This window comes from Magallana gigas, chromosome 3, assembly GCF_963853765.1.
Source record: "Magallana gigas chromosome 3, xbMagGiga1.1, whole genome shotgun sequence".
In the NCBI taxonomy this organism is placed as follows: Eukaryota; Metazoa; Mollusca; class Bivalvia; order Ostreida; family Ostreidae; genus Magallana; species Magallana gigas.
The window spans coordinates 41,096,462-41,117,125 of record NC_088855.1 but is presented as its reverse complement, the minus strand read 5'-3'; the positions used below and the strand labels follow the sequence as shown (position 1 = coordinate 41,117,125).

At 34.7% G+C, this 20,664-nt stretch overlaps 1 protein-coding gene across 13 annotated transcripts in view; it reads left to right on the top strand.

Annotated features, from left to right (window-relative positions):
* Nucleotides 1-14,190, top strand: part of LOC136273967 (serine-rich adhesin for platelets-like) — a 28,842-nt gene extending 14,652 nt beyond the window's left edge. For 7 of the 13 annotated variants that reach the window (XM_066079792.1, XM_066079795.1, XM_066079793.1 and 4 more), the window contains 2 exons: nucleotides 2,458-2,529; nucleotides 9,415-14,190. In XM_066079792.1, the coding sequence (XP_065935864.1) occupies nucleotides 10,241-12,613 (2,373 nt within the window). In that variant the 5' untranslated portion in view covers nucleotides 2,458-2,529; nucleotides 9,415-10,240 and the 3' untranslated portion in view covers nucleotides 12,614-14,190. Of the gene's footprint in view, nucleotides 1-2,457; nucleotides 2,530-3,429; nucleotides 3,572-3,882; nucleotides 4,419-8,513; nucleotides 8,697-9,414 lie in introns of those variants that run through there. The other 6 variants (XM_066079797.1, XM_066079804.1, XM_066079802.1 and 3 more) reach the window with 5 other exon arrangements.
* The last annotated feature ends 6,474 nt before the right edge of the window (nucleotides 14,191-20,664 follow it).

Sequence of the window (20,664 nt, the reverse complement as noted above, 5' to 3'; positions counted from 1 at the left end):
GACACAACTACCAAAAGTCCAAGCTCTTGTTAAAATGGTTCTAATTGTTTTGTAATCGTATATTTATATACATGTACATATGTTTACTGTAAACGTATTACATTTGGCTGTGTATTCTTTTTAGTGTTTTTGGAGGAAAGTGGCTTCTGCCAATTCAAGTACATCCTCTAAATACCTTACATATATGCATTAGAATGAGCACATTCAGAAAAAAGCCAATTCAAATCCGCACTAACTTGTTGAAAAAATATAATATGTTTACAGTATCTTTAGATGGAGTTGATACTGATAATACAGTAAAACATGATTATAGCAAACATGCTAATAATGAATTGATGCTTTCAGCAATGGTGATTTTCATTTCCCATGACTTACTTACATGTTGTTAACTTGATGGATATAACGAATTTCGCCTATACCGAAACAAAAAAGCCCTTCCCTGGCACTTTGTCAAATGCATGTTTTACTGTACATGTAACCCACTTGTATTCATTTGCATTCTCTAGTACTTACAGATATTTTGAGCTTGGTAGTGTCAAGGCATTGTTTGTTTTGCTAGATATTATGTCAAAACAAACCTCATGACATTCACTGCCAACTGCCATGCACATGGGTACAAAATCTCAGAATTTCCAATTTTTACATTGACATCAGTAAAATGTGAGTAGTTTATTAGAAATGGGTAACGTAGCTCTGTATTAAAGTTCCTGTATTTTTTTCTATCCGGTTTCTCCCCAGTATCTGTTTTCATAAATTGAGATGCCATACATGATATGAATGTAATTGATGCTGTTGTTTATTGTTGACTGGCAGTTAATTCAATGTGATTCATTCTGAAAGTGTATCTAATTTCTTCTTTAATATTTAATGAATCCGTTCAAATGTTGCCTCCATGTACTTTAATGCAGCCCAGTTTTTACATTTCCTAATTTAGATTGGTGGTAAAAGTGCTTAGTGGTAATGAAAAGAAAGTTATTGAAAACTCTGTGTGTCATCTTCACACTGCCTGGTGTATAAAGCTTTATTTTAATGTCCCTTAAACCCTGTGGAAATGTAAACAGTGTGAGAAGTAAAGACCCACGTTGGATTAAAATGAAAAAAAAAGCGCCATTTTTAGCTTGGGGAACTTAATTTTGTTTTCATATTAAATATCATTCTTTAATAGACTCCATTATTTAGTAGCTTATGCATTAGCAAATTATTGATATTAGCTAGGACATTGTCTTATTTGTGAGAGAGAGAGAGAGAGAGAGAGAGAGAGAGCTCTATTTGGTCTGATACCATCAAAGTCACAAGCATGAAGTGGAACCATTACACAGCCTGTGACAAACAAGTTCCTTGTAGGAAAAATTGATGTGAGAAAAGGTGGGCTTGACCCATTATTACAAGTGGGTTAAAATTCATTGTTCAGAGTGAAATTTAGGAACAAACAATTTTCCGTTTGGCTATGAAAATATCTGAGGCTGTCACTGTATAGTACAGTAATGAAAAAAATTACAGGAAATGTATTTACCAATCTTTTATAGTGCAAAAATACCACCATCACCGTATTAACATGTATGTAGGCCTTACTTAGACAGGACACATTTTTTCCGAATAATTTTGTGTACAAATCCTGAAGTTTAATAATTTACATTTTTATAAATGTATTTCACATAGTTATTTTTGGTTATTTTTACAATATTTATGCTTAACTCATTATGGTTATATATAGATATATTGCCCAAATATGGTTTACCTAAACTGTGCAGCATACATTGAATTTTATTTAGGTTTTAATTGACTCTGACTGCTAATTATTTGTGCTGGTGTTTAGGAATTTGTATACAGGTAGTATGTGTCTCATTCTACATAAGAGAAAGACTTTACCAGTAAATTCAATGTTAATTAGATGATGGTTATATTAAATGCAAAGAAAAGCAGAAAAAAAATGACAGGAATTTCCATTATTATAAATTGCATGCGACTATTTAAAAGGTACCTTCAAATAAATAAAAAAGTTACCAAAAGTATTGAAGTATTTACAACTTATGTTGATCTGTAAAAGTTCTCTACTGTCTTATTTTCCAAGTTCTAGTCCATTTAATGTAGTAATTTATAATGGATTTGTAACAAGCTAAATCCTCTTAAACCCCCTGAGAATCCTAGCTGAGCTCTTGTCTGACTGATGTTTAGAGTAATGGTCATTCTAGCTGGTACATTTTACATCACACTAGCTAATTCACAGTCATTTTTTACACTTGGAGTTTAGCCCTAAACAAAAGATCTTGACCCATGCTATTGAAAGTCAGCTTTAATCCTATTTTCTGCCTATTCAGTATGTTGGAGGGTTTTCTCAAAAAATGTTAATCTCTTCTTAAAGGAGCCATAAAAATATATTTGTATGATATTAAAGTTCTTGAGAATGGTAAAATGTCATGTCAAGGAGTTAAAAATGGATTTTTAATTTCCTTACAGGAGAATGAATGTCGGTGGTAAATATTCGTAAAGCTGTTGAACTTGATTCAACACCACAGAGAATTTTGGATGGTGAGTAGATAAACTTTTCTTATCACACTGTAGGCTAGAGTCTATTGTCCTTGTGTAGAAGGCTTTTTCGTGAGTCACAAATACTGGTAGCAAGGTTTTATCCATTTTGCAATATCAATTTAAAGTGCATTAACCCAAAGTGCCTTGATCTGTTAAAAATAATATATGTGTGAGATTTTATTTTGGTGAATGAATTTAAACAAGTTCAGTGACAGAATTTTTTTTATGATTTTTTCTGTCTTAATTATGTTGATTTCTGTTGGTAAATTAAAACTCCATAGTGTTACACAGACAAGGTCTTGGTAATTACAAGCTGTTTAAAAAAAAACTTCCTTCAGTTCAAAATAGGGTCCAAACTTTGTATTGATGGTAAAGTTCCAAATGATTTAAATTGCTCCTTAAATTCCAACAAACATCATTTGACATAACAGACCAATCCTATCCATAAAAATCCTATGATAGTAATTTACAGTGGAATTGAAACTAACAAATAATTTACTGGATAAAAGATGAATGTTTTTTTTCTTGCTTTTCACTACGTGTTTTTTGCCACACAAACATTACCAAGGGGGTTGGTTGCTAGTTTAACAGTATAAGCAACATTTCGCAGTTGGGTGTGAATCATTTGTTAAGCTAACAAGAACAAAATGGAAAAAGTACATTAAATATTCTCTCAGGCCTCCTAACCTCACACAAAGTCCGGGTTTATTTTTGAAATAAAAACATTTTTTGTCTGATGGCTTGTCTGTTTGCGTAAGGAAATAATACAGGTTATGATGGGGCTGTCACACATTGTGCGATCACGCAATAGTCTTCACAGTGTGGGATGATCCTGGCCAGTTTATGGGATGTCACCTTGTGTTTGGTATTAGGTCAGTGTTGTTTATTATCCAAGAATGCACCTACGCAAATCTTTGTCTTGCTACCGTTTTTCTTAGGAGAGATCTAGGGAGAAATATTGTAAAGACTACTGTATCAAACCTTCCCCATTTTTGACATTTGAATCGATCAGTGTTTGAATACTGCAAACAGATGTCATTGGGTAAGTTATTACATGTATTCCGTTCTTTAAAAAATTGTTGGATTTGTGTCAGATGTTTGTTTGGATTCGGATTGCTCTGGTGTTTTGTTGGCATATTGTAGGGAATTAATGACATAACTCCAGCTCTTTATTGCACTGGCTCAGAAGTAAAAACAAGGGGGAAAGTTTGAAAGTTTTCCAGATATTTATGTAACACATTCATCAAGTGTTTTTCTGTAATTATTAGTGGTTCAGTTATGAGCATTATTGCCTTGGCCATAGTACATTGTGCGTAGATTTCTTGGCTTCAGAGCAAGCTATAAAGCTACCTGAGTTACTCTGGATCCACATTTTCTCTGTATATACCCCTTGTGGTATAATTTCTACCTGTTTTATTGACACGGCATACTTAAACTTGAACAATATTTATATACGGCTTTCATAGATTGTAGCTGGTAATAAATTTACCCGTCTGTCAATGGGGCCTACCTGTAACATACAAATAACGTCAATATTGACTTCAGGCATTATGGCCATTCCAACAGTGGGATGGTATCAAAACACAAGGCCCATGGCAGCTTGCCTGTTGCAATTAACCACTGGGACAATGTATTTCTGTCATTTTTCTCCTAAAGGATCGTACCTGTGATACCTGTGTTGTATTTTAAAAGAAAGTAAAAAAAAACATGGTTTTTTGTTATCGAGAAAGTTTACATTTTGTAAAGGATTTTTGATTTAAATCGGTTGAGCCTGAGAGGAGAATTGATAATTCAGTGTATTTGGATTGGATAAAAATCTGAGGATTGACTCTCAGCAGTTATTTGTGGAATTTCACAGGTAAACATTGGAGTGATGGACAGTGTGTCAGGTAAAAGCTGTGACCTAGTTTTGTAGAAATATTTTTCCCTCTTTCTATAATATTTATCTTAAAGAATGAAAATATATTGGGAAATCTGTTAAATTATTTATTACTGTTAAATTTAGAAACATTGAATTTGTGTATTTGTTTTTTTTTATATATATTTTAAGTAGATAGATTTTAATTCCTATTTACAACATTCTGTTTAAAGATGATTACGTTATAGTTCAAAAATTTATTTTTAGACTTGTTATTTGAATAATTATCATTAAAATTTCAGTGTAAAATATGTGCTTAAAACATTTTAAAAAGTTGCCTGCCTGTACGTTGTCTAGAATCTGAGTACAGTCAACTAAAAAAAATGGGGATGGGGAGTGAGACAAAAATACTTGCTACCATATTAGAATTCAACTAGAAAAGCTTAGAATTTAGGTGTTTAATCCTTTTTGAGAGGAAGGCTGATACTACTAATGGGTTTGGTGAATGGACAAGTTGTTCTGGTCTTATTCCTTATAGTGACGAATGACATTCTGAATAATTTTCTGACTAATTTAATTAGTATGCCTTGGTTTGAACATTTGAGACGGCATTGTGCCTCTGGGACATTTTCGACTTTACGGACAACTAAGTGCCTAGATTTCATTGAGTCAACATTATCTGGGGTGTCTGACTTTTTGACTAGGAGCACATTCCACTGAGATTTGATTCTGGGCGGAATTTTGCTGACTAGACAGTTATGAATACATGTAGTGATAATTGCTTGTCCAGTTGGACATACCTCACAATGAATTTCTGCAAGTATACCATTGCTTTTTTGCTGTTCATAACATCATTCAGAAGTAGAGTGACATGTTCAAATTTCAAGTAATGTAATCTTTTAACCACAGAATATGAAATCATATTCATATGCTGATATTTCAAGGTGTTGGCTAGTAATTTCATGTTCTTTTAAATATGAACTGAATAAGTTTGATTATTTGTCAACACAGTGAAGAAATATACCAGTGGATGATTTGATGAGCTCTCAAAATATTATTAAACAACTGCATGGGTCCCCCCTTTACAATGAGGGTGAAATCATCTTTTGTTCATTATTCAGTTATTGAGTCTTTTCTTTAACGATTTATTAATCTCAACATTAGATATCAGAAATGAAAATTGAGTGGATAAAAGTAAATGAGTGCTCGCTATTGTCGGGAAGTTTTCTGGTACTAAATCCCACAATTTTCAAACTGGGTACCCGCCCACATCAAATTTGTTGGTCAATAGATTCATTCAGTACATTTGTATTTAGAAATTGAAACTGAATGTGGGGGGAAAAGGTGTGCTCCCATTCAGGAGATTACCAGGAAAACTCGAGTTTGGGGGACATCGAGTACAAGTACCTGAAAAGATTTCTGTGTTGCATAAATGGCCACAAAACAGGGCTGTCCAATTTCATGAAATGTATATTAATTAAAATGATCAATAATTCCTTTTAAATTGGGTTTGGTTCAGAGGGTTCAACTCGAGCTTATATGGTCTGGGGATGGATTATCGTGTTCTGGAACAGAATCTCGGTGAGGAGGGGGGTGGGTGGATGGACTGACAATGATTGTGTGTCAGTAGTAACCAGATAAGTGTATTCCTTAACAAAACAGAAACAATGCCACCATTATCCTCTCCATTATACAACATACCTCCATGGTTAAATAAGCTGACATGCAATTTAAATTGTCATAGCTCATTGACAGAAAAAATATCTGCTTTTATATTTGGCAACAGTGATGGCTTTCTGGATTAACTTGTGGAATGGTATTTTTTAAATGGGGTGCAGTAATTTAGCTTTGACTACTGGACAACTCAGGCAAGTTATAATTGTAGGACATTTGTAAGAGATCATTGTAACAGATCTCTTGGAAGTTAAATTGCTTTGCGTATTACTTGGGGAGTTCTTTAAAGGATTATATCAAGGAATGTTAATTTTTGGATGCCTTTGTGCGAGCGTTGCACGCTGCCAAGTTGATTAAAGTCACTGATCTTCCAAGAGGCACTCTGAATAAATATGAAATGAAAATATGAATGATTGATATTGCATAGAGTTGTCGAAAAAAATCAGAAATCGAACTCGCTCTTGAAAGTATATTGACACTGTGTAGAGGGAGAGTGAGGGGAGTGTTGTGTGTTTTGTATTTTGTCAGTTGTAAGTGTCACACTCTGGCGCAGTTAATGAAGTCATTTTTGACAGTATATGACATCGTGCCAAGAAGGAGGAAAAGTCAACAGCTAAAGATATTTATTTAGTTTACAGTTGATGCCATGCTTGCAGCTCCTCTTCATTAATTCATTCATGAATTTATGTGTGCATTAATACAAGAAAAGAAAAAAAATTGCCCCATTCACGTACCACTCTGCGTTTTCTACATCTCATGTTGATTGGAACTCTGATAAAATTTGTCTTTATCACCTGGCTAAAGTGCTATTCAATATATATTAAAAATATTCTCTTTGTGAGCAGGTTTTGTTTTCCAGAGAGGTGTTACTGTGATATTGTTTGCTTTCAAGATGAAATTAAAAAAAGGGATTTTTAACCAGCACTACACAGTGTTGAGATGATATGTTCGGTTTTTCTTTCCTTGGGGTCTTGCGTTTTGTAATGCTACCTGATATTGCATGACAAGAGGTTAATCTGCAGGAGAGTGGAGCAAAGCTATGACTCACTCTCAAAAAAAAAAAAAATTAAATTTGCCTCAACAAAATGCTGTCTGCCAAAGGGGTGTGAATTGTGTGCTAATGTGGGACTGTTGGTTGTAGTGAGGTGTTAGAATATACAAAGACTCCAAGTTGAGGGACACAGCGATTGAATGCAACCCCTTTATAAACTGATATTGAGGCTATTTAATCTAGGACGATTTTGCGCTGTGTCATTATGGGAAATATGAAAATGATATTTTATTCAAGTAACTTAGCTTGGGGTGTTTTTTAAAAAAAAAAATTGCCTCCATTGGTTAGGTCGTTTTACACAAATGTAAAAGGCGTGCTGAAGGGGGATGTGGCAATTCATTTTATTACCTGGTACCTGAAATTGATCTAATCCGACTTCATTGATTCACTTTTTTTTTTAACTGGAAAATCAAAAGAAAAAATGTGCAGTAAGATTGAATTTAAGTTGATTTAACCTTTGGTGAAAACCCATTAATCATGATTGGCAGCATGTTTATTGTCCAAAACAGTGGATGTAAAGAATATTTAAGTTCAAAAAGTATCCACTTGTATTCTTGTTTAGACACACAAAGAACACTCAGATTTTTCAGGCAAATTTAATTCACGTACTGGTAGATATAGATCGACCCATCTAAGCAAAACATCTTTTTCACTGCAGAAGCCCAATTACCCTTGAATACTGGTGATATACTTGTATGTGTAAGGGTAGAGGGCTATGAACTTATACCTAGACATTGTTACTACCCACTATCCAATTACGATGAAGATCTGCTTGCTGTGAATGACCAATTACATTACATGATGCTCTATTATATTTCACAATCTCTAGATAATTGTACCCTTATTTCAGTAATATTGGTCTAAAAAACCTGAGAATAGGTTGGGAGAATCTTTCTCACTGGGCCTGTCATTCTAAATAATTTTCCTGCTAATCTGCATGTGCACTGTGTGCTTCTTGCGTCAGGTGACAAGCGTAAATGTTTTCACTGACACGAAAATAACGCCTGTTAATTGTCACATTTGTCCCTAGTTTGAATGTGCATGTCATTGGGCCTGTCGGTATGTCCTTTAGTGTATGTGTGTGTTTGTTGGATGTTCCTGAAGGGTAACAGTACAATCCTGTGTTAGCTTTGCAATGATTACATCCAGTACAAGTATTTGCCTATAACGGACATGATTTTCCATGTCAGCAATGAAAGTCACAACACACAAAAACCAATGTTATTTTTTTCTTCTTTTTTTCGGCTTGTTCAAATTAATCATTAAGGTGCATTTAAGGGGAGAGCACTTATGACTCATCTGTTTCTATTTTGGTGTAATTGAATAAATCAAAACCTGTTCTCTCAGGATATACATGAAGTCAGGAACATATTGCTTTGCTCTTGAGAGACACCATATGCAACATGTTGAGTTGTCTGTCTGGGTTACAGTTTGTTTGATCTCCTCTCTAAACAAGATGAATTTTTCCAAGCATGTTTCTAAATTCTTGAGGCAGATTATTTTATTTGTGTGAGGCAGACACTTATCTTTCTGTAGACATCAAGAGGATCTCTGAAGCACAAGTTATCATCTTCCTGCATGGAGGTAGTCCTTTTTTTATCCACTGTAAAGATTGTTTTTCAGTTTATCACATTGGATTTGCTTTTAATAGTGTATATGCTTGATAGTATGAAAAATTATTTTGATTGTTAATTACGAGTTTGAAAAATTATTAGTTTTGAATGTGTTGAGGGTAAAATTAATTATTACTGTTGCTTTGGGTAGGGGCAGTAGTGGGTTGAGGGGGGGGGGGGGGGGGGGGAGGGACAGATGAATGTTCTTTTAGGGTTTCGTAGTTGCTGACTTAACTAATGGAGAAGAAACCAGGCTTGTTTTAGTGTGAGGTCATTCTTTGATCTAGAAGTCTATCAATCAATACTGGTGATAGATCAACGGATGCACCAATTGGCAGGAATTTGTCAACATTCCAGCAGTGTTGAAATATCCAACAGCAGATATTATTGCTGATTCTTCTTTTCTTCTCTAAGTTTGTGATTGTTATAGATAACTCTAAATACAGTGGATCTATGTTGAGGATTTTTCCCCCTCAAATTGAATCGAACTTAGTTAACCTTCACAAACCCTGAGAAAAAATTGTGGTTGTATTATGTGTATACATGTAGGTGTTATTATTAAATAAGGACCTGTCGTGCATGAAATCGCAAACTGTCAATGAAAAATTAATTATGCCTATGAAAATTATCTGTCATAAAGAAACCGTCTGTTAAGGGGGTTGTAATTTTCTCTTTGGATTATTTTTCAGATAAATAGCTGCAAAGAAAAGAAGCTCTTTACAGTTCCACGACCATCTGCATAATATTGGAATACGAGTCAAGGTTCATTGCAAGCAGTTCATCAACAGATAAATCGGAGAAGTTTTTACGGGTCTTCGAATTTTAAGTTTGTCAGTTGGTGGTGCTTTCAGATTTCAACAGCTGTTTTATACGCAGTTTATCACCTGTATGAATCATCAGCGTGCTGCAACTTCTGCTGCAAAAATAATACCGTAATCGATTATTTTTGTCTAGAAGAAAATTTATCTTCCAAGTGAAATTGACAAGATTATATAGTGTTTTCGAGGAGAAATCAAAATAAAAAAGGGAAAAAAGTTATGTGCATAACTTAGTGGCTTATCTGATGTGAAGAAGTGATTTCATATTCTAAGCAGGATCTTACATCTCCTGAAAAACAACGCTAAAACCGGCAAAGTTATTTTATAGCTGTGAATCTGAAAATATTCCTCTTTACAAAGAGAGGGAATCTATTCGTACAAATATTTAAACCTAAAATACACACAACAAAAGGAATACAAGTGTATTATTATCGAAATATCATGATGATCAATTACTTCTTCAAAATATAAAGGAGCCCTAGGAATATTAATAAATCATGCATGAGAAATCTGGCGTGACAAGGGCCATTTCTCTGTGTTTTTTGTTGGATTGCCTGGATAAGTACAACAGTGGTTAAATTGAACAAATTCGGTGATATTATGATGGCTGGCCAGTCATGTGACACACAGTTAGGTAATCGTGGAGACTTGAAGTGATAATAAGAAATCTTGTTATATCAAGAAAAAGATAATAAAAATGACCAGCACTGGAGGGCAGAGTGATATTTACCATGCTAGGATGGTTCAGGTGATTAGCATGACCCCAGGTCAAAATTCCACACCAGTGCAAGGACAAACTAGGACAGTATATTCACAGCCCCAGGAGGGATATTCTACGAATCTGTTTAGTAATGATATTCATCACCGTCACCAATTAGACACTTCTTCACAAAAAGCAAAGATGGGAAGTGATGGGGAAAGGACCCCACCTCTACCTCCGAGGGCTACCAAAAATGGCGGGAAACCGAGCTCTGCTCAAGAGCGATTGAATCTACATAATGGAAATCGTAACTTTTTGACAAAATATTTTGAGCAAAATTCTTACGCTCAAGGGAATAAAACTATTAATGGAGGTGTAAAACAATTGAGAGGAATTCTGAAAAAGTCAGATGCCCCAGTTCTTAGGGAAAATGATGTGGGGAGGGAAACTCCTCCCCCTAAATTACCTCCAAGAATTCGAAAAAGGCCAGTATCCTACCCAACCAAAGAGGAAGCATTGTCACCTCCAAATGGAATTATCCATGATAAGTCTAATGGTGAAAGGCAGTTTCCACAACCTCTGACAAAGACGAATGTAACAAAACATGATCAAATATGGACAAAGGAGGATAAGGACAAACCAATCAATAGTGTGTTAAGTCCCCCCCTGAATCACATCACTCCGGAATCCACTGAGGAAATGTGGGAGAAATTTGATCGGTTGGATGTTTTGGATTCAGCGAGTGACCATAGTGATTCTTCAGCGGATACAATGATTATGATGACCACAGAAGAGGAGGAAAAGAACCAGAGTCGAATCACACAAAGCATGCAGAAATTCAAAACACAAAAAGACCCAGTGTTTGATAGAAACATGCAAATTCAGTTTGAAAGTACTAGTAATAATGATTCAGTGGAAGAGAGCAAAAAATCCACCAAAAGCATCAGTCAGTTGTCTCCGAAATCTGAGGATACGGATGATGGTTACGGAACAAATTCAAGTCAAGGAACCACAGTGTCATCCCCATTGTCTTCAAGTTTAACGTCCCTAAATGTTATAACGGACACAGACATTTCGAATGTTCATGGAGCACCCAAGTTAGCCATAGCTACCTCAACATCTACGCAGCAGGAAAACAGTGCAATTCTCAACCCCTCAAAAACTACCTGGGCAGTCCGACGCAGGACCAAAATGGCCGAATCCAAAGAAAACGCTAGCTCCTTGCAAGAACAGCTCCGACAGCTTGCCATTATAGAAGAAGAGGAAAATACTCAAACTAACGATGTAAGTGGAAATAGTATTGACAGAGTGTCAAGGTCAAAGAACTCGAGTGTTAAACTGAGAAATTCTCCAGAGGAACCCAGTGTAGATGAAAGCATGGATTCAGTGACTTCTGACCTTGAGAAATTTGAAGGTGATTTGTATGACAAAATGATTGACATGGATCGAAACTACAGGAACTACTGTGGATTTGATAAGGATTTCGATGTAAAAACTGCTGATTCTAAAGTGCTTTACTTTCAGGACAAAGTTTTGAAACAGAATTACGGAAGTGATAATTATTACAATCCCAGGGGATATTACGGCAAGGAGTATGGTGAGGCGGGCAGTGAGAGATTAGACTCTTCGATGGGCTCGGTTGGATCCTTGCCCCGGAATATGTCCCTTCCCAGGGACTACACTTCACAAGAGAATTCCTCCTACAGATCTTCTACCAGTTACAGTTCTGGGGTAGGATCTGTGGACGGAAGATTTCACCAGCTCACAAACATGAGTATGGACAATATTCGAGTCCCTAAAAATTTGACTTTGCCCGGTATGCCCGGCAAGGGACATTTTTCATCTTCGGATAATTTAACACAAAACGGGAGGAGACCTTTATTTGCGAGTTCTGCGGACATCCAGAAATTGTTTCAAACTCGTGATAATATCAGTGATCAATTACAAAGACCTGCATCCTGTAGACACAGTTTCCATGCAATGCCATGCACGCAGCAATGGATTGTGGATGCCCAAAACGAGGCCGACATTAATGTGCCCAGGCCTAGAGCAGCCTCAGCAAGTGTCTCCTCCAAATCTAAATCCTCATGGAATCCTTTCGGAGGAATGTTTAGTAAAAAGAAAAATAAATCGGGTGGTTCGAGTCAGGATGTTACAAGCAAAAACAAGACGCGTGCTGAAACTTCTCCAGCACAGAAACCCATTATTAAGTCTGGGACAAATGTGTCTTCCTTGCCGAATGGACCGCTGAGGCGATATGCTGAAAAGAAGGGCATTGAAGCCCTTCCTAATGGTAATGCTTATGACCTGCCATTTCGAACTGTGAAACAAACTGCACCTTCAGGCAGTAAGTTGTCAACTCTGGTGTAAAGAACATTATCTTAATAACTGACAAGCATTTAAGAGTTATCTTTCTTTGATCAGCATGTTATTGAGAGCAGATCTGTGTTACAATGATAATCAATAACAAAATTGATCATTTATTGTCATCAATGTAATAAATCATCAGCTTATGTATTATAAATCAGTAAGGTTTTTTTTCTCAGGGGTTTCATAAATTCATATAAAATTCTAATTCCTATAGGGTTTTACCATCATTCTTTCATATCATTCAAAACAATTTAAAAATGTAATCTTGTTTTTTATTTAGTTTAGACATACATTGTAGTTGCATACATTTTCTACATGTTTTTTTCAGTATATGCAATGATGAATGTATTTTTTTCATACCATTTTATATGATGATACATGTACATGTATTTTATTGTTTTAAATTTTGCACCCATTTGGGATTTAATCCTTTAACAGAACTAGCAGTGAAATATTCAATGTCTTGGCATTTTCAATGGTACGGGTATCAATTTTTCAATTCTGAGTTTAAAAATATGGAAAATAAAAAACCTTTCAGTGGCATTTCAGAACCTTTTAAAATCAACACTGACAATAGGTACATTTGGAAATGTAGTTCAGTATTTCAAAGCTCGTCATTTATGATAGAGTGTCATTTAATAGAAATTTATGCCTGTGGCACTGTTTAATGGTAGAGATATTTATCTCGCATATTTTAGCTAATTTTAGAATTCTCAAACTTATTTTACAATGTAATGTGTATACACCAGCAAGTAATTTTGATTAGGAATTTTGTCTCTGGAACTCAAAATGCAGTTTTTATTTACACATCATTTTAATTATGTATTATAAAGATTTTAACTTTAAATGTCATTTTATTTATCCCTTTTTCATTGTTAATGCTTACACATAATTTTGTTGATTGTTGACAAACTTTCGAGGTATGGTTGTTACAATGTGCCATTCTTGCAGCTTTCCCCCATTTTTTCCCATTGAATTATATGGCAACATCATGTTGGGGTGTACATGTACATTTGATATTTTCCACCTATAACATCAGATGTTTGTATAGTGCTACTAGTCTTGACTTGTTTGCTACCTGGCCTGCCTCTGATTTCAATGTCTACACCCAGAAGACAGGAAAGTGGATTTTATGTCTCAAAATTAAGAGCTTATTTCAAATACATATATCAATCGTTGATTCTATAGCAGTGAAACTAATGTGAAATTACACATCCGTATATATACGATTTTGTGTACAATTTTCTTTGTTCGCAATCAGATTTTTGGTAGAGTTTTTGAATAATGTTTTGCATTTCATTATTATCCATATACAAGCTCACAATTTATAAGTGAGATCTGTATTCAATTTTTTTTACAAATTGTCAGGTGGGGCAAATTTCTGTCTACTGCTGAATTTGGTGAACACATCAGATTTGTTTTCTGTGATAAGTGAGTAGGAGCCAGCTCTTGTTAAGATTAATATGAAAGGTGGATATATGCAGGTATTAAAAAAGCTGTATTTGTACAGGTGTATTCTAATTCTATCCATGTAGCATTTATTGTCACTAAATCAAAATAAAATATGTCTGATACAACTGTTCTTACATTTTTTTATTTTCCTAATAGGTACACATATACATATTTGAACACACCAGATACTTGTGCCAAATGGTTCTCTCCATTCATGTAACTATAATCTTGTGGTACATAGAAATTGACGATATTGTGGATAAAGATATTAACCAAACTAGCATTCATAGATAACAGGAATGCATGCATATATACTGGAATATTTTCACTTGCAAATGTTTTCCCATCGTCGGAACCCACGGGTTTTCTCTCCGTTACACTATTACAGAGAGAAAACCTGTGGGTTTCGAAGATGATGTTTTCCTTAAGGTCAGACGACACGTTCCTCGAGAATCTTTTTTGTATCTCCTCGTAATAAAGAGTTCCAATAAAAAATATTAATTTTATAATTACTTTAAAAATGATCAAAATTTACTTGGATGTGGTCATATGTCTATATGGTCGAGTGGTTAGAACCGTGACCGCTCACTGCCAGAAGCGTAGAGGTTCTAGAGGTCGTGAGTTCAAAGCCCCGCCCCGGCGGAGATATAGTGAATTTCGCTGTGCTGGAGATGTACTTATTTTTATATCAGCAATTCAAGTGTATTTTCAAGATTATATAGGAAATTGCTTACTCTAGTATTTTGCAGAAATGCCTGGTAAGGTACCCTAATTTTTTGCAAGAAAGCTTGTCAAAGTAGTAGTAAACCATTAACAAATTCCTGGAAAAAGTTATCTAAAATTGAAGAACGTGTCGTCTGACCTTAAGTTTTATAACTAATCATTCAACTATATATATTTAACGGGCTTTATGGGATTTGATCTCGAGACCAACTCGTATGCATTAAAAAATGATATCATAAATACATGTGTCAGTTTTGAAAAAAATATGACATAAGGAAAAGAAGTATTGAACAATGAACGATAACTTGAAAAAGACGTGCTGAAATTCACTGTAATGAATTGCCTCCCTTTATTGTGATCGGTTCGAATATCCAACCCAACCTTTCCATACCGGATGAATAAACATTTCAAAATAATCCTGCTCAGTAATTTTGCAAACGATATTGATGTTGTGTGTCATTTGATATGGCATAAGGTTTTTACACACTCTCTCTCTTCTCTCTCTCTCTCTCTCTCTCTCTCTCTCTCTCTCTCTCTCTCTCTCTGTGCTGAATTTGCTAAATGATTCATGTTGATGTTAGGTTGTTAAAAAAAATCCATGTAGTACAAGAATCGGACACGGATTCCCAGACGATGACGATGGTTTCAGTGACACATGATCATCCCATGACCATTACGGCAACCTTAGAATTTTATGAGATTTTGAATAAAATCGGATTGGTATTCTGCTTTTGCAAATTAAGGGTGCACAACTTCCATATTTTCGATGATTTTAAGACTATATAATACACTTCTGAATTCCTATCTCTAAGCCCAAGTTGGCATGATATAGTATATTTCCAAAGAGAAGAACACATTAAAATACATACTACGGTTAAAGATACCATTATTTCATGCATTGTTTGCGGGAATCGAACTATCTATAAAGACTTTAGAAAATGAATAACTTCCAAAAACAAATAATTTTTAATTCATTTTAAGTCATCATCACCAAGTAACAAATCAAGCAGTAATTAAGAAATTGCGGGGATGGGGTTGGTGTGTTTGCAGTGTCAGGAAGTTAGCATGCGTTGTTCCATCCGCTACAATGTACATGTATATGTCCAGGATACGGCAGACACATCGTCTAACTCTCAAAATAAATATTCCAATATTCTAATATTTTATCATGCAATTGCTGAAAATTATATAAATATAAGTAATAAGAAACCATTCTTTGATCAAATCTGTTTATTGGATTTGTCCACGCCCCGACCAATATTATCACCTCATAATACCCAATGAATGAATCCTTTTTCCTTTATTACATGCAGGCACGTAGCATCGTTTTTGAAAGTGGGGGGGGGGGGGGGGAGGGCAGACTCATCAATCTTGACAAGCAAAAAAAAAAGAAAAAAAAAAGAAGGAAAAATTAAAGTTTCCCAAAATCTTCAAAATCCTAATCCGGGGGTGGGGGGGGGGGGGGGGGGGGGGGGGGGGGCTGGCGTAGTATTTAACTTCAATTTCACTCCTCATTTCCTTATTTTCATATCAATTTTTTACATACTCCCAAAAAAGTGGGGGGGGGGGCAACTCCATGATAATTCAATTTTATATATGTAAATTTTAAAAAATTTGTTGCTGCGAGAAAAAGTGGGGGTGCCAGGCCCCCCCCTGCCCCCCCACCCCCCCCCCCCCTGATGCTACGTGCCTGACATGTACATTCTGAAACATTTGATGTTTTGTTTAATATAACACTAGTATATGTAACATTCACTTCGGTAAATGTAATTTATTCTGCCAGATGAAACAGACTGTCAGAGGTAACATTCCGACATTTACACGATGTCTTGGTTATGACATCAGACGGGGGGTTGGGGGCAAAGTTATACATAACAACAAACACCCCCCCCCCCTTTTTTTTTTCTTTTTTTTTTTTTTTGCTTGTCAAGATTTTCGATAAGTCAAGCCCCACGTGTACCCCACCCCACTCGCCACTGCCAGTTTAGTTAATTTTGAAGGGTGTATAATTATCCAAGACAAGGTAGGGATTTTGTAGAGTAGGACCTTCTAAATAAGCAAAAATAACTTTCTTCTTTTCGGAACAAATAAATTTTTCTGTGTCTTGGAAATGTAAGAGTAGAAAAAAATCAATGCCTTTGACGTGCTGCTTTATAAAGAAATAATATGAGGGAAAATGTAAAGGATGATAACTTTTGGTTGGAAAGTGTTACCTGTATGAGAAGAAAACGTTAGAGTTACTTCCCATACAAACAAATGTTTCATTGAAAAACGAAGAAGAGAGACTGCACAACAGAGTTTTACTTATTCGTTGGTTGTAGGTACTAAGTATCATAAATGTCAAATGTTGATTAATTAATGAAATGAAATACTGGTGAATGTACGAGGGTTGTTCGGAAATTGTTGAGACAACACAAATACATGTATCTCTCTAAGTGGTGAATTTTAAGGAAAATTGGCATGGACATTGAAGAAACCTGACTGAATAATTGAGCACAGTAATATTAAAAAATAATAAATAGTTTATTTAATGACAGTACCTGAACAAGTCGGTGGTCGAGGAACCTGGCGCAGGCACAAACTCGGAGTTTAAAAAACTTAAACTTCTTCATTGTAATGTTGTTGGACATACAATTCTTGATAAAAGAAATCAAATTATGCATGCTCATTTTGCTATTTATTGTGACTAACTTTTGTGTAAGGTTTACTAGTGTTCTAGTTTAAATACGAAGAAAGTACCAAAATATTTACCAAGCAATTAAAATCAGACTAAGACGGTTTATTGAATTTTGACGTCAAGGAGGCGCAGCGAATATACATAAAATTGGTGTGAATCTCGGAAGAAGACCTTTTATGGCCAAGATTGCTAAAATATGAATTATACGATGGAAAGGGAAAAAATCATTAGTTAATCGGGGGGTTTTTTGGACTGATTGTTTAACTAGAATTAAAACAATGGGACTTAATATCAATTACTTTTTTCACACAAACTGATTTCAACAGTTCTAAGATATAATTATACAGGATAAATGTAAGAGAAGTTTCACAGTAAGTTGACTTTTGGGAAGAAATAACTCGATTTTTTTCACAAAAAATCTAGAATGGAAAATATATGTAATTTATGTCATTTTAGAATAAAAAAGAAAACATGAAAAATGAAGAATAGTTATAATATTTTCCATTCGTTTGTAATGTGTTTATAACATACATGTAGGACTTAAGGAAAAATTAAAACGACGTTGCGATGAGTTTGTGGTTGCGCAAGGTCATTGGATGTAGGCAAGTTTGTTAGTTTACCAGGAAAGAACACATGTCATTAACTACAATTTTTAACGTTAATATAGTACATGTACATCCTGATTTATTATCTTGTAAAATTTCAATGATTTATCTTTTTTCACGAGGGAGTAAGAGTAAATGTCTCAATAATTTCCGAACAACCCTCGTATATATGCAAATCACATGCGTGGACTATAAATTATAAAATAAAAAAATAGTCTTTACTATAAATGTAAATTCGATTAATATATCTATGCATGCACGTTTATTGTGCTGATATGATTCTGGACTGCGTTTTACAAAAGAACTTACGACAAAGTCTTAAATATTTCTTTATTCGTAGAATGGTCTTTAATAAACAAATTTTATTTAAAACCATTTATTTACAACTATTTTGATTTCCATAATTATATTTACAGCCATTAGAATAAAATAGTGATTAGTTAGTGATTTATTAGCATTCATTAATTTGGTCGTAAGTCGTAAGTTCTTTTGTAAAACGCAGCCCTGAATCCTAAATAGCATTGACTTTAAAAGAATAATGGTGATTACAAAGTTGTTTTTTTTTTTATTTCAACTATATTAAACACTGGAAAGAATGTTAGCAATGCAATTCTATGCAAAATTACTGTACATAACAATACAATGCTAATGTCATCCCTAAAAATTCATGCAAAATTACTGTACATAACAGTACAATGATAACGTCATCCCTCAAAACGCAAGACATTTGTGGCCCCTTTTATAATTAATGCAGAAATATGGAAAACGTTCCATATGTGCATGTATGAAATGAAACAGCGACGAAAAGCAGTTTTCCTTTTTTTTTTGAAGGGCGGGGGGGGGGGGGGGTGCTGAATTTCCGCGTCCATTTTATATTTCTTTCTACATTTGAAAAAGGAACAAAGGTGATGTGAAATTTAATTAAAGTTCAAAAGAACATAAAACATATAGATATCCAATTGTGGCTCATACCACGTTCAGTATAAACATAAAAAAAAGTAAAGACTGTTTGACCCAATGTTCGAACATGTGCATGTACAGAGCAGTTTCAAATATTTTGTGATCTATAGAAAGTTGAACAATTGTTTAAAAAGCCGGACTATCGATTCCATTATCAAATTCTTCAAACTTTCTGAATATTAAGAAACAAGGTCTTTCATTCATCTTCAAAGCAAAAAGATTTTTTTACAATTGGATCGGGGGAGGGGATTTTGTTGACCGCCCTACCTCCCTTGTGATTTGTGAATTATACCGGTTATTACTTTTTTGGGGATGGTTTGGAACAGTAAATACTCTTAGAACAATGTCACCAATACATCCACATGCAGAGTTGAACTCGCTGTCATTAATTTAAGAGGGTCCCAAAAGTTGTTATATTCTTTTTTTTTAATTTCGTATTTTACATATAAAGAATTTTTAATTTTTACTGTTGTTTTCGACGAAATCGTTAACATATTTCATCTCAAATATAGTAAAATTGAATATGTTATGAATATGAATATGTTGTAAATAAGTTGTGAATACAAAAAACACACACTTGCAATTATTGCCTTTTCAATTACTTTTGCGCTGACCTATTACTTAATTTATGCCGCGATCCTGATAAGGTATAAGTGCAGGTAACGTTCAAGAGTCGATCTAGCGTTAGCAAATGGAATTACGTGAGTTGTTGAAGGAAACTTTTCATTCTGAATATGCATTATGAAGAGTGTCAAAATAAGGTCATAAAGTAAAATTTATATTATGTGTCACGACCATCGGAAAACCTGTCTAGAGACAAGCACGAGAAAACCATATCAATCTTGTAGACACAATTACACATGTAATTCTGCAAGTGGTCGGGGAGAAGGAGGGGGTGTTATATATGAAACTTATAACAAACAAGATGAAATAAAAGAGAAAAAAATGGAAAAGAAGGAAAAGATCAATTTATTTACTCGATTAGTTGTTACACGTTGCGACGTTTTGGACATGAAGAAATACTGTAGCCTGTACCGTGGCAGAATGGGTCACATGACTAAATGTCTTTAAATGCTGACTTCAAATCAGCATTCGGTAGTGCCAAATATTTGAAAAGAATGACCATTCTCAATGTTCTTTTGCTTTTGAATTCTTTTAAAGCTGACATAAATTCTTTACGGTATTTAGTCAACATATTCATTGGTTCGTTCCTCAATCATTACTGGGGTGCATATACCGGACAAAAATGTTACGCTAGGTTGATTTTCGACGAAGGGCAGACACCCGGATTGCACGGACTCTTAAATATAACTACACAATACGTATATTATATGATATAAATGAATTTAAAATAATAAACCAAACAAACTACACTCAGTCAGAAAGTAAAACAGGGTGTTTTGCGAAAATTGCTAAAATATCCGAAAGAAACACTTTGCACAGAAAGGTTGCCTTACTTCGCATAGAAATCGGAACACGTGCGCAGTTCCTACAGAGTTTACGTTTGCATCAAATTGTAGTTCCTCACCTGGCATTCTATCCCAAAAAAAGGGAAAAACAGGTAGTGATAATAATATTTTTTTTTTAATTCCAAAAAAAAAAATCCAACAAAACGGTGTGTGTTCATGATTCGT